Source organism: Pelodiscus sinensis, chromosome 1 (assembly GCF_049634645.1).
Source record: "Pelodiscus sinensis isolate JC-2024 chromosome 1, ASM4963464v1, whole genome shotgun sequence".
Lineage (NCBI taxonomy): Eukaryota > Metazoa > Chordata > Testudines > Trionychidae > Pelodiscus > Pelodiscus sinensis.
The window spans coordinates 120326216-120341604 of NC_134711.1; the positions used below are offsets into that span (position 1 = coordinate 120326216).

Consider the following 15389-nt stretch of genomic DNA (forward strand, 5'->3'; position numbering starts at 1 on the left):
TGATCAGCAAAATATTTTATTTCTTGCACAAACATTTTGAAAGCCAATAAGTGAATATGCATGATAAGTAATACAAAACAGCTTGTGATTAACCAGCTATAAAGTTGCTCATCAAAAGTCTTAATACAAGAAAAAAATCTTTGGGTATTTGTCCCCTAGAAAGACAAGCAACACAAATGCTTTACTTTAAACTTGCACATTACCTGCTCTGGATTTAGACTTGTAGTGGGAACACCTCAGTTGTACTCAGAGGACAATACAGTTCTACCAAAGACCAACTTTGAGACTGGAAGCAGCACACATTGACAAGCTCTCCCACAATGCAGCAAGGCTACTAAAGGAAGTTAAAAGGAACCTAAAAGTGAGTAAGAATATTATCTTTCCCCCTGTTAGGTGTAGAATACCAGGCTGTACCTTTGTTACTCTTTTCAGACAGTGAAAACTACATTAGCGTACAGACCATATTCTATGGTTTTTCAAGCCCCCAGTTTAACATACAGAGCAAGTTTTTTACAATTTGACAGCTTCAGTCTCAAGAGCTTCGCTGTTGCTGGAAAGTAGAAAATCCTGTATGGAAACATGGCAAAAGAGTAGGTACAGAATGCTTACGCTAGAATCAGCCCACCACTTTTATATTTGGCTAGACAAGCTGTCAGTTAAGTTTTATTCTACACTTCCTATTTGGACAATTTTACAAATGGGGTTTTGCTTGAGCACTGTATGCAGGGGAGAGGCCTCTGCTTAGTAACATCACAAATAACCATGGACAAAAAGACTCATTTAAGTATTACTCCACATGAGTAGTTTTTGCCAATGGAATTTTTAGTTCTTCTAGAGATTTGCAATTAAAATCTCCACCTGTAGAGCCATCACAGCTGAGCATAGCACTTTAGGAGTGAAATCCTCACTGGAGCAGTTCTGAAAAGTTGTCAGATCTACAGCAGGAACACAGTTCAAAGGCCAAGCACTAGCACCTACAGCTCTTTAACAGATTCAACCTTTTATCTTCAAAACCTTGATCTCCAGCTGCTAGGGGATTAGTGCACAAAACCCCTTCCCACCAAGAATTCATTTCAGGTCCTTAGGATGGTAGGGCTAGGAAAGATTTGTTGTGAGGTCCATCCAAAACAACTGGCAATGATGTTCCTAGTATGTGTATTTATGACATCTAGCTGTCAATCACTGGACTTCAACTAATGGCCATTTTGAACTTTTCACCTCTGCAAGGTGACTGTGGCAGATTCTTGACCTTCCTACTGTGATTAAGATTTGGCAATAGTAAGGTAAAAAGGGGCACTGCCACCATTCATACCATGTGCAATATCCAACGTACATCAAGTGCTGTGAAGTAACCACTGACCCCTGTGATTACAGTGCTAAGCACTTGAACCAACTTCTTCATTTCCCTCCCCCTACTTCCCTGAAATTACACTTCAATGCTGAAAACTGACACTGACATGTAGTCAATGGTCAGTCTCTGCAGAACATGTTAAAGGAAGCACACAGGTATCACTGCAACTTGGCTACCCAAAAAAGAGAGTCAAAATTAAAATTTGAGTCAAATGGATGCCTTGTCTTCCAAACTCATTAAGACACCTAAGCAATTAATCTAAATACAGCTTTCCTGCACTGTGCACCAGCCACCTGTGTGTACTTTGTCTTGTTCCCCATTAACTAGATGCTCTTCTTTGTCAGCTTTCTTTCCACACTACAGCACAATTAACTCCTCTTTAGTAGGAGAATGTCATGTTCTTGGTGTATCCCAGTTTTTCCAGGTTGGGAATGCAAGCATACTGGATCATTGGAGGAGGGCCACACATGAGGATCAGAACATCATCTTGAGGCGGGGGCAGGTGTTCACGGAACATGTCTTGGTTCACAAATCCCTCGCTGTACTCCCAATCTGAATAGAGAGGTAGGGGGGAAACGGTATTTTATTGACAGGTTTTATAATACTCACCCTTATTTATTTGTCCAAGAAACTTTGCAGACAAGAAACTTTGCAGACAAAGTTCAGCCACCTGGACTGTATTTATACAACACAAGGGTACTGAGGACAAATGTATTATCACCCTCATATTAAAGATGGGGCACTTTAATAAAGTGGAAGTTTTTGGCAGAGCTGTGAACAGAACCCACGTCTCCCCCAGCACAGTTTTAGTACCACAGGATCTTCCCCAGTTTAAGAAAACATATAGCCTGAAAGGGTTACCACATTAAACACCTATGTCTACTCTAGGGGGCTTTATCAGAAAAAAGGTACACAAATTGCACTCTGCCATGTGCATACCTTTTTGGAAGAGGCTTTTCTGAAATTTGGCCCCATCTACACTGGGCCCAATTTTAGGAAAACTCTTTCAGAAGAGCCATTCTGCCTTGGAGGAGGAAGACAGGGCTTCCGAAAGAGTGCAGCGGCTCTGCCGCTTTTTTTGGCAGAAGAGCAGACATGTTCCCAGGCCATGGCGGAATTTTTCTGGGATCTAGACATAGCCTCATTCAGGGTTTCCCAGCTTGTTGCTGGCACTGAACACACAACTGCAACCCCAAAGAGGGAGAAGAAAGAGGCAATCTTTCCTCCCATGTCCACCACCACATTTAATCCTCAATTCTTATTTCAACAACGCACTCCCTTTCTTCAGAATATAATGGAACAACTCAGAACATGGGGTGATTTGTTCAGCTGTGCCTCCCAAGTTCATGGGTAACTCACAAAATTGCAAAAAGTCACAGATGAGAATTACACACTAGCAATCTCTTGACCAATTTCACAGCTTCAGAGGCAAAAGCTAACATCCTTCCTATAGAAGTCACCATGTCAGTTCTGAAGGCATCTAATTACTTTAACAGGGGATTAAAGTTAGAGAGGATTCTAAGGGGTAGAATGTGAGTTCTTACTCTCAGGTGCTCTGTCCAACGTGTACCAAAACTTAAAGCGATCTGGATGCTCAACCTTGACTTCCTCCAGTTCTTCACGTAACAGGATATCTTTCTCAGTCTGCAGGAAAAAGAAAAAAGTCACACTTAGTTTTTCAACCAGCCTCTTAGCATTAAGAAATTAGGACACTCAGAACTCCAGTGAAATAGTATCACCTCAATATTAGACACACAAAAAGTTTGAGATATCTATAAATGAACCCAATGGATAGTCTGAAACAGATCCAAAATCCCCCAGTTTCCTGAACTTTGACCACCAGATTTCCCTTTCCACTAAGGAATAAAAATGTTTAGATTATTTTTTCCTACAGCAAAACAACCTCCACCACATGATTATCAGATGCAGCATGACAAAGCTCTTAGCCTTTAGTTTCAATTCAGCTGTCAAAACCTAGGAAATTCAATAGTACTGAACAATGTTAGTTTGTCCATCTTAAGAGATGTCTCTTCATATTCTACCCAGCGATTTGGCACCAGTGACAGTAATATATTTGGGATTTCAGAGGAGGGGGAAATTTATCACCACCTGGTGCTGACAAGGCACCTATTTCTGGATCTAACATGAAACTGCATGTTACAAGAAGGCTATTTCAAGATATGACTAAATCAAAGCAGGCATCTGAACTGGACAATGGAACACATTTTCAATGACCTAGAGGCAAAGAGTATGTAGGAAGCTTAACAGTAAGTATTCAGTGTGGATGTGCAGAACACATGAGGACAGACAATACAAGACTGTCTATAGTTTTATAAATATGGTGAGGAATTTAAATGAGATTCTACCTACGATAATACAAGATATAGGTACAACCCTAACCACAGGATAACAGAGAGAAATAAGGAAACCAGCAAAATGAAGGACAGAGGAGCTAGATGTTTCCAATTCACTGGTATGTTAAAATAGGATGTATGGTTGTGCACAGACACAAATACCATGTCAGAGAACAGGGAGACAGCAGGACTTCTATATAAAGTTAGAATATACCTGGAATACGATACTAGGAATACACTGACAGGGTGGAGAGTTCAGAGAAGAGCAATAAAAGTGACCAGTGTATGAAGGGTGAAATACTGAGGTGGAAGGGAAAAATGCCCAAAGGAGCCAGTTGTGGAAGCACTTGCAGGGATGGGCAACTGCAATTAGTAGGCAAAAGGGGCTGGCCAGAGGTAACCCCCCCCCCATGACTGCCCCAGCTCCAAGCCTCCCACCACCCAGGCACCTTTTAGGGAAGGCAGGTGGGGCTGGGGGTGAAGCCTCTTCCTCTACCCCCAATCCTTGTGGCAGCATTGCTGGATGTTCCTCTGTCAGGGAGCAAGGGGAAAGTGCAGTTTGCTGTGTTCCTCACTCTGGCTGGGGAGCACAGAGAGCAAACAAACCTGGACCTGCCCCTGCCAAGGAACACATACCCCTCCCTAGCTGAGCCCGCTGCAGTGGCCATGGAGAGGAACTTCTCACTTGGTCCCAAGCTGCAACCATGAGGAGGCAGCCTGCGTACTGAACCCTTCGTTCCCAAAGCAATTATTTAAATGAAGAAATGAGTTAAGGACCCAAGAAACACCGAGTAAGTCTTCAAGTATACAATAAGGTCAATCCCCTACTGAAAGGGGGAGGGAGAAGAGGACACTAGATACTCCATCACTAACTTCTGCTATTCTCCTTTCTACATTATCAGCTCTGATAGTAGACACAAAGTAGTGAGAATAGACTGTAGCATCATACACTGTCAACCCACGTATTTGCTTTTGAGTTAGTGAAACTTGACATGATGTACCTAGATATTTATGCCTAGATTTTCAGAAATGCTCAGCACCTATCAACTTCTACTGAAAACAATGGGAGCTGAGCTCTTTAAAAAAAAAATCTGACTACTTTATTTGTGTGTCTATATGAGCTCCTGGAATCTCACCCTTCATATATTTTAGTAGGTGTGGCAGAATGTTATCTGTGACAGAGCAGCTGGCTTGGCTTTAAGCGACAAGCTGTTCACAACCGGTGGTGGTGGGGAGGGGGGGAATTGCTACCATTAGGAGATATTTGATTACTAGAACCAAATGGAACTAAGACCTCCTGTTAAATTACCCCTCAGATGGTGGACAGAGGTTTGCATCCAAATTAAGCTACCATGTGTCTATTTCTCCTCTTTCATATGCCTAATGATTAGCACCTCTAGATCATGAAAATCATAAGTTTAAAACTGAAGATTACATTTCCCAGGTTTACTACAACCATACTGATTCACTGTTCTCAACCCTTCATTGAAGTTTCGTAAAGAAAGAAACAGCATATAGTGGGATAACACAATGCAGAAATTTAAAAGCAGGGCCTGAGTGGAATATGGCCCCAGCAGATCAAAAAATATTTCTGTAGCATTATTTCTAATTGCACAGCACACTCTCTCCCATTCTGCAGTTATCAATCAGCTGTTGGGGACAATTACATTTAGGTCACATACTGCAACTGTGTTCAGAAATAGTCAGATTCATATTTCCTCTCACAAATTTGGTTCCATGCCCTGGATATGGGTGGGTGGGTTGCATATGCATCTTGAAGGAGGGCAGATAATGCCACCACTCAATAAAGCAGCTTTAAAATTCCAAAAAGGTTCCCACAAAGGTGGGGGGAAAGGGGAGGAGAGAAGAGAGCACTAAGCACTTCTAGGAACCATACAGAAGAAAGAATCCCCCCGTCTCTGTTTTCTTATCCAGGCTTTGAGAGGACAAAGGGAAAAACAGCATGGGTATATGGCAGGGCAAGAGTTAAAGAGGCAGTAATGTAGAGAACTGTTTGCTCATTGCAATGGTATCATATATGGCTGCTTTTATAGGTTTTGTTCATTTTAGCCTAAAGTTTTACCATACTGCGGCATACCTGTGTTTAGTGCTGTCTCAGAAGAGGCTTCCACACAACTGGTTTTTGTGTTAAAAACAAAGACAATTATAATACCTTGATGCAAAAGAAGAAGTTACCTGATTAGCAAACAACAGCTGGCAAGTGGTGGGATCATCTTTGTCCTTCATGATGGCACGAATAAGCTGCAACATAGGTGTTATGCCTGGAAAAAAAATGCAATTAATAATAGGCCACCAGCAATCTAATAGTCTTGCAGAAACAAGGCACGTAAAGAACAAAACTTTATTCTTACATACCAGTTCCACCTGCAATCATGCCAACATATTTCACTGTTTTAAGAACAGGTTCGGCTTTCTTCTCAGCACGAATGGCAAACTTGCCTGGGGAAAAAAAAAAAAGGAGAAGACAGGGACAGTAAACCTGCACCATCTGGAACTTAAGCATCCAGAAAAGTGTAGGAACAGGCAAATTTCTGATGCCAGGAAAAGCAAAACAAAAAAACAAAAAGGAAACTGGCCCTTTAAGTGCCAGGACGCTCCTCAGACAAGTGTGCAGCACATACCCCAGAAGCAAGCATCTCTGCTCCCCATGGCTCCGTCCCATGGCTCCCCCCGACCTCCCCTGCAGGCCGCCGCTGCCATCTTCGCCTCCTGCCCCTCACCCACCTTCACCATGCCGCATCCCGCCCTCCCCCCCCCATGGCTCATGGCCCCCACCAGCAGGCCACATCACAGCCCCTGTATGGCTCCTGTGTCCCCCCGGCCCCATAGGCCTTGCACAGTTCTTCCCCTTCTCCCTCAGATAACCAGAATTTAAGTTACCAGCATGCCCTAATCCCTGGGCATGCTAGATAACACAGGTTTTACTGTACTAGGAAGTAGTAGCAAACATTAAATTAAACAGAGGACTGCGATCGCACATCTTGAGTTCTCATTCTGATTCACAGTGACCGTATCAGGCCCTAGGAAGTCACTTCTCCTCTCAGTTTTCCCATCTGTAAAATGGGGATATGTCCCCTTCTCTCATAAGGCTACAGTGAGGAGAGAGGCGTCTGAAAAATGTTAACTATTTTTACACCCGGGGCGTAGCGTACCTGGGGTGGCACTGTGCATGCGCTGCACACCCCGGACCCCGTGCATGTGTTGCGTACCTGGGGCGGCACTGCGCGTGCGTCACGCACTCGGGAGTGGGGCCCCATTCCAGGGAATCAGCCGAATTGGCCTAAAGCCGGCCCCGGTCACGACCAGGATTTAAAAGAGCCCATGCATCGGTCTCTATGGGCTTCTCTTCAATGTCCTTTTTCTAAAGCAGAAGTTAATCGATTCCCAAATAATCTGAAATACTTTCTTAAATTTGACAGGCTACAAAAATTTATACTTTACCCTAAGAATCAGCCCCTGCTTGGGATAAAAGCCCCTTTCTTAACCCTAACATTATGTGTTCTTGCCTCATTCAGGGAGCCCAGGCCAAGGTAACCAAGTTTAACAATTAACTCTCATGTAGATGGGCTCCTAACACAGCTACTGGTGCTTCTCCTAGGAACGAATCAGGACTCATCTACACGCTCTTTCTGTATCAGTATATCTATGCCAGTTAGATGTGCTATTTTTTTTTTTTTGCCAATATCGTGCAATTCCTACTGTGGGGGCCACTACAGTTTATTAAAGTTGCATTATGCTGGTGTGGCTCATACCAGACTTACACATGAAACTTTTGCCAGTATTGCAATGCTGGTTAGAGGTGTGATTTTTTGGGGCAACATTTCTATGTCAGCAAAAGCCAAAGTGGCATATAGGTACTTTCACTGCTGTAGCTTATTTTACTCAGGGAACATATATATTGTTCTACCAGCATAAACACTGAGGGTTAGGTTTGCCAGGTGCACAGCACTGAACTGGACAACCGGTATTTGCGCCTTCTGTCCGGTAGACATGTAAAATGTCCGGTATTTTCTGTTTTTCCTAGCTTGGGCGTCCGACAGAAGGGCAATTGGGACATGCAGTGCAGCTTGGGCTAGCTGGGGAAGGATGGAGCAGGCCAGGAATTAACTGGGCCACGACTGTTTCGGCCCCGGTCAGCCCCTTAGCTGGGTTTTTTTTTTTTTTTGCTCAACAGAATTTTTTCCTGTGGTTTGAGGGGGGGTGGGGAAGGGAGGGGAGAGAGAGAGAGAGATTTTCTGTTAAACCATCTGGCAATCCTCCTGGGGGTATAGATAGGATTTTACATCCCTAGCCTAACTGACTAACCAGTTAAGCCTTCACATCTTTCATATGGGCTGCATCTGTACTACCAGACAACCAGCCTATATATTCACTTTACATTGTAAATAAGGCTTTATTCCCCTTCCTCCATAAGTACATAAACAGCATTATAGCTGCATCCACACTAGAGCGGTTGTACCTCTAAGTATCCCAATGCAATTAAAATGGCACAACTTGTGTACAGGCAAGGCCACAACCTCCATGAGAAAAATTATAACTGCTCCCACATTTCCGTGTATCACTATTTTATAAGATCTCTTGCGCTTTTTATTCTGGACACAATATTTCTAAAAGAGTCAGTGTTACCTTTTCCCTTATAGACAAGTAATCCACTGGGTCCTCTGAAGTCAATGGTTTCCCCAAGTTTCAGGTTGTCTAAATATTGAGACATCTTCCCTCCATTGGGGAACTTTGGATGGACCCCTTTGAAATAAATCTGTTTAAAATTAAGATTTAAGAACCTTTTTATTAAAACAATTCAAGTTACTGATTTACAAAAAAACAAGTTAAAACCAGACAGATCTCTGCCCTTAACTTTCTGGCAATACACAAATTTGTATGCCCAAACTCCATAAGCAAAGAGGCTTGGCAGTCAGAAGCTAAAACAGTCATCCGAGAATCCAACACAGACAGCTAAATAGGTGAAAACTGTCCTACGGCAGTTTTGTTAAGCAGGGATGGCCTCAAGACTGGTTAACCTTGGGCCCCAATTCTGAGATACCAAGTGCCTACATCTTCCAAGTGAAGGCAGTGAGTGTAGCAGGTGCCAAGTACTTCAAGATCAGACTCTTATCTGTAGAGCTACAGGCTCCTGTGACCTGGGAAGGGGTTTAAGCTAAGCCTCTTCACACCCCCAAAAGCAATCTACTCTTATACCAGAAATAAAAGGGTCACAATGGGATAATTGATAGAACATTCCCATGTAGACAAGACCTACATTTAACATTCCCCTTTGCCACTTATTCAATATTAGAAGGGAAGCTTGTGAAAGGCAAAAGGGAAACACACAAGACAAACTGGGAGAGAAATCAGAAAGTTTATAGCACAAAGTGAGTTATACCTAGCAAGGGGCATAAAATAATACAAGGGATATAAAATATATTAGTAGTAATAGGAAGACAAAAGAAAATGCAGGTCCACTACTGAATGGGGGAGACCTGAGGAAAGCTGAAGTGTTTAATGCCTATATTGCTTCAGTCTTCCATGAAAAGGTTAAAGTTGACCTATTCTCAACACAATATTAACAACAAAGGGAAGGAATGGGAAAAAATGGAAACAAACCAGGTTAAAGAATCTACTATATATTTTAAAGAGTTTGTGTGTGTGTCTGCGTGTCCGTTCATGAGTCCATTTGTTCAAGAACTCCTAAACAGTAAGAATAGGACTACTACATTTGGTATGCAGCATCCTCTTATAACTTAAAGCAAAGTCAGTATTTGATTGTGCCAGGACACTAGGATGTGTATGGAATGGGACTATCCTTCCTATCACACCCCTGCCTTCCTATTTGATGCAAAACAGTTATACTCACAAATGACCACAGCGGGGCAGAGAGCGAGCAAGCAGCATCCAACCATCCTGCCCCCACCCTGTCTGGACCTAGGCAATACTGGCTAAATCTTCTAGTATTTAGATAAGATAGATGTATTCAAGTTGGCAGGACCTGATGAAATTCATTCTAAGGTACTTGAGGAACTAACAGATACAATCGCTGAGAACTCGCTGAGGAGAGGGTTTAAAAAACTCCAATCTTTAAAAAAGGGGAACAAAGGAATTATAGACTTATTCAGACTAACTTCAATACCGGTCAAAATACTGGAAGAAAATTAGTGATCAAAATAAATTTGTAAACACCTAAATGATAACAGTGTTGAGAGCCAACATGGTTTGTCAACAACAAATCATGCTCTGTGAATCCTTCTTTGAGCAAGGCTACTGGCCAAGTGGATAGGAGAGAAACTGCAGCTCTTGATTTTAATCAAGGCTTTTGACAGTCCCAGGTGACATTCTCATAAGCAACCTAGAGAAATATCATCTAGATGAAATGAATACGGTGGGTGCATACATTACTGAAAGTTCATAGTAGTTTTCGATGTTTTGCTATCAGTGGGAGGGAGTATTTAATGGGGTCCCACAAGTGTCAGTGCTGGATCTGATACTACTCAATATCTTCACTAAGTATTTGGATTATGGAGGGATGAGAACGCTTATAAATTCTGCAAACGATACCAAGCTGGGAAGGCCTCAGCTGGAATACTGCATCCAATTCTGGGTACCACACTTTGGCAAAGATGTGGACAAACTGACAAGAGTCCAGAGGATTCCAGAACAACAAAAACGGTGATCTTGAGAAAAGAGTGAGGAGGGACTTGATAACAGTCTCTAAATACATTACAAACTGCTATAAAGAGGATTAGTGATCAATTGTTCTCTATGTCCAGTGAAGGTAGGACAGTAAGTAACAGGCTTAATATGCAGCAAGGGAGATGTAGGTGAATGTTTACATCAGGTGTGTGTGAGACAATTTTATAACCATAAGGGTAGTTAAGTTAAAGGACAGGGTTTTAGAAGAGGCTATAGAATCCCCAACACAGGAGGTTTAAAAAAGGTTGAACAAATATCCATAAAGGATGACAGAATATAGATCAGTGGTTCTGAAGCCGGAGTGCACACACACTTGGAGGTGCAAAAAAGTCTTCCAGGAGTACATCAGCTCCTCTAGATATTTTCCTATTTTTACAAAAGAAAACTTAAAATGCACTCAAAGACTTACAAACTAGTTTCAGACAATGACTTGCTTATACTGCTCTATATACACTGTGCACTTCAGAAATCTGCACTCTACACATACAGATCTCTTTAAATTCCTGCCTCTCACTTAGAGAACTCAGTATGCTGAGGTATCACTGCATGGAAGCCAATAGTAGTGTTAAGCACAAAAGTATTTTTATAAAACCATGTTTTTACTGTACTCTTTAACTGCTTGTAAATAGCAAGTACCATATGGCACAATAATAGACTTACCTTAACAACGAGATCCACATAGCCTTTGTCATCATCACTGGAGACTGGTGTATAGGGTCTGATAACTAGATTCCCGTCAATCCGTGCTGAAAGATAAATATGCTGTCCTACAAACAGAAGAGGGGAGGAAGAGCAGATTTATTTTGGAAGGGTTAATTTGAGCAAATTCTCTTTCACTACAGCTGACAATGACTTGGTGAAAAATCCAGATTTGGTACTAAGGCTACTTTTGGCCCAAAAAGCAACTATTTTCCTCCTTTCTTTCTTGTATATCCATATTACCTCTCTAGATTGTGTCATCCAGTTCACCTGAAATCCAGCTAAGTGGGTAGAGGGTTCAGTTCCCTCAGCCTGAGAGCAGTTCTCCAACCAGGAGCTCAATCACATGTGTTATTTATTTTAGCAGCCATTAAGCTTAGATGTTTGAGGAGATAATAGATATTAAACACATACCAGGGATGTTACATTTAGATTAACTATTTGATTAGTCTATAAGGGGCGCCATGCGCTCCTGCGGTGCCTCAGCCTTTGAAACGTACAAGAGCCCCAGCAGCACTCTAGTACATTTCAAAAGCAGAATCGCAGCACAAGTGGAGACTGCTTCAGTCCCCACTCACGCCATTTCCTGCTGTGCCCTACCTTCCCCGCCCCTCATGGAGATGGTGCTGGGGGGGGGGGGGCGGGGGGGGGGGGAGAACGGGCTTTTAAGCTGGCTCCCCGCAGCACTGGCTCCTGCTCCCCCCGCTTGCTGCCCATCTCTGACAGAGGCAGCAAGGAGGAGGGGGGAGAAGGGGAGAGAGACTAATCACATCACTAGTCGACTCTTTGATAAGCTTATGCTTATCGGAGAGTCAACTAGTCACATCCCTAACAGAGATGTGTAAGAGGTAGGGCTGTCAAGCCATTAAAAAATTTAATCGCATGCGCCTCCCATTTTGAAACGCTATGGTAGCATTTCAAGGAGGCAGCGCTGCATGGAGCCTGGGGTCAGCTGGAGTCCCCGGCTGACCCCAGGCTCTATGCACCACTGCCCCTTGGAAACGCCGTGGCAGCGTTTCCAAGGAGCAGCGGCACTTCAAAGGGGCTTTGCAATGTGGAGCCAGGGATCAGCTGGGTCCTCCAGCTGATCTCCGGCCCCACTTGTGCTGCCCCTTTGAAGCGCTGGAGCGGCACTTCAAAGGGGCAGCCCAGCATTAACGCCTGCAATTAATGCTTTAAAAAAAATTGTCTTGCGCTAATCGCAGGCATTAACGCAGGTCAATTGACAGCCCTAGTAAGAGGATGTTCAAGGATGACTCACATTTGAGTGCTATTACCACTTCATTAACACGTGTGTCAGTTACACATAGCATAGATGACTGACATCCAAAAGGCATATTATAAAGATGCCCTCAGGACTCCATATTTAAGGCTGCATTTTAATATGCATTTAGAGCAGGTGGTTTTATTTCATTTTATTTTGCAACTGGAATGAATCAGACAGATATTACAGGGGAAGATATACGTCAGTAGCGTTTAAAAAATTCTAAAACTGTTCTTGCAGCCCATAGAATCTGTACTGCTTCACAGGTTTAATTAAGAGCTTTCTTTCCTTATGATAAAAAAACAGGCTGACAAAAAAAAACATACCGATAGGGAGACCTAAAACATGTTCTCGAGTTGGCAGGGCAAAGCGAAATCTTCTCGTGTCGTGACTAATGTCCTGAAACAGGAAAACAAAACCAAACCATCATGTACACTGTTAGAAATACTTGGTATTCTGTTGGGCGGTTTTTTTGTTTTATTTTTAATAGACATGTCAGGCTATTTCTAAAAGTTAGTTTCACCCTAATCGGCAGATATGTAACTAAAACCGTTTCAGCACTGTGCCCCCACAAAGGTGAAAATAAACGGATGCACTCTGACATGCCGTTCTCGCAAAAAGGAGATTTCTGGCTGGGGCACTCGGCTGCAGTGGGAGGGATGGCACCCTCTCAGCTGGGCTCTCTCCGGGCTGCCCAACCAAGCAGCAGGCAGGTTAAAGGGGCTGGCTAGGGGCATTATCCCCACTGCTCTGGGGTCGTCCCAGCCCTGAGCCTCCCCCCAGGGCTCCATTTAGGGAGGGCAGGGGGTACTGAAGCTCCCCTCAGAGATACATAGAGGGACACTGCTTGATGTTTCCCTTCCCCTCTGGGAGCGAAAGGAAAGCTCGCAGCATGTACATGCCTCTCTCCCCAGGCTGGGGAGGAGGTAGAAAAGTGAATGACCCACAGTGTGAGCTTCCCTCTCATTCCCTGAGTGTGACAAAAGAGGACAGTAGGCAGCCTCAAGGTATGATTTCGGAGCATCTCCCTGCCCTCCCTAAATAGTGCCCATGCCCCCCAGCACTCCGCCCATCCACCAGCCTCCTGTCCTGAGTCCCTCCTCACACCCCCAACCCTGCATCCATCCCCCTAACCTGAACCCTCACACCTGCAGTCTTCTGCCCTAACTCCTGCACCCCCCCCACACACACCTCATCTGTGCCTACGCCCTCCCGCACGCCACTTTTCTGAGCCCTATACTCCACCCCCTACTTAAATTTCTTACAAGTACTGTCATATCACAACACCCCAAGCCTTGGACTTCATTACCAATTTCAAAAGCATTTATCCCAAAATAAATTGTTTCTCATATGGCTTAAAAGTGGTACTGGACCAAAGTGACATCAGTTTGGATACAATATTAAGTGATCTGTATTTGGATGGAGCAAATAAGCACCGGTGTTTATATTCTTTCATTTTCCCCTTTTCACTCCACTTTGTTTCATTGCAGCATATGTTAGGGTCTGAACTCCAATGTTACTGATTACTTTACAGCCTTTAAACAATAAATACTTAGTACTTCTACAGAGTTTTCATATGTAACTCTTTACACAGATGGATAGGCATTTATCCCATTTTACAGCAGAGGAACCTGAAGAACAGAGCTGTTAAATGGTTGCCATGGGACACCCAGCAAAACAGTAACAGAAGAGAGAGACTCCCAGGTCTCCCAGTCTAATGCCTCATCCACTGTACCATACTGCCTCTTATAAGAGGGTCCTATAAAATTTAATAGAACATTATATCCCTAATATACAATGGCTAAATATCCACAGAAGCAGCATCTATTAAGTTAGATATAATTTTAGAATAGTTGCTACAAATAGGTTTAATTTCTATTATAGGACACCTCCCCCCCCCCCGGATTCAATTCAAATCAATTGGACTACTGCTGTTACTCAGGATTTTAGGATCAGACTCGTTGGCTATGTCTACACTAAAGACCTTACAGCAGGACAGCAATTCTGTTGCAGCTGCACTGTCATAAGGTCCCTCATGTAGCTGCTCTTCGCCAACAGGAGAGAATTCTCCCCTGGGCATAGTTAAACCACCTCCAAGCAGCAGCAGCAGCTCTGTCTGTGGGAGAGCAACTTCTGCCAACAACTGTTAGCACTTTTGTTGGAGAAATGTAGGTCGTTCAGGAGTGTGTGTTTTCACACCAGCAGTTCTGTCAGAGGTGTAAGACAGACTTAGGGCTTGTGTAACACCTATGTCATGGCAAACTGGGGTGCTACCTTGCACTAGTCTGACATACATTAAGTGTCCATGTGGACCCTGCTGCTGCACACTATCAGTTGTAGAATATTCTACTGAATGAAGTCATGTCTACACTATGAACACCATAGTGGCAGAGATATGGCGCCACAGCTATGCTATTGTAGAAGACACTTCCTACAGCAATGAAATGCATTGATAGGCTGCCAAAAGTGTTCTGTCAACCTAGCTGAATTCACACAATGTCACAAGTATATAAGAACAGGACAAGTCCCAAGTCAGTGACATAACCTAATGACAGCAAAAGTTACTGATAGGACTTTCCTACTTGAGCAACAGCTAGCAGTTCCACTTAGTATGGTATGTATGGTTTATTGAAACTGGTGTTAGAGGTGCAACATTAAGATTGGTTGTTCAATACGGCTGTGTCTACATTGGCATCCCTTTCTGGAAAAGGGATGCTAATGAGACACTTCGGAATTGCAAATCCACGGGAGATTTAAATATCCCCCGCGGCATTTGCATTTACATGGCTGCCACTTTTTTCCCGGCTCGGGGTTTTTGCCGGAGAAAAGCGCCAGTGTAGACGCGATTCTCCGGAAAATAAGCCCTTTTCCGGAGGATCCCTTATTCCTAATTTCAAGGGCAAGAAATGACCTCCTCTAATCCAGCAAAATCCCTTATCTGGGACTGTCAGGTCCCAAGGGTGCCAGACCAGGGAGGTCCAACCTGTATTTGGTAGTGTGAAAATGCCCCCACTCT

General features: G+C 43.4%; 1 protein-coding gene across 2 annotated transcripts in view; it reads right to left on the bottom strand.

Annotated features, from left to right (window-relative positions):
- CYB5R3 (cytochrome b5 reductase 3) overlaps positions 1–15389 on the bottom strand; it is a 22298-nt gene continuing 6909 nt past the window's right edge. For both annotated transcript variants that reach the window (XM_075899295.1, XM_006127702.4), the window contains exons 3-9: positions 12700–12772; positions 11071–11177; positions 8353–8482; positions 6082–6165; positions 5902–5987; positions 2896–2995; positions 1–1903 (exon numbers count right to left, since the gene is read on the bottom strand). In XM_075899295.1, the coding sequence (XP_075755410.1) occupies positions 1731–1903; positions 2896–2995; positions 5902–5987; positions 6082–6165; positions 8353–8482; positions 11071–11177; positions 12700–12772 (753 nt within the window). In that variant the 3' untranslated portion in view covers positions 1–1730. The remainder of the gene's footprint in view (positions 1904–2895; positions 2996–5901; positions 5988–6081; positions 6166–8352; positions 8483–11070; positions 11178–12699; positions 12773–15389) is intronic.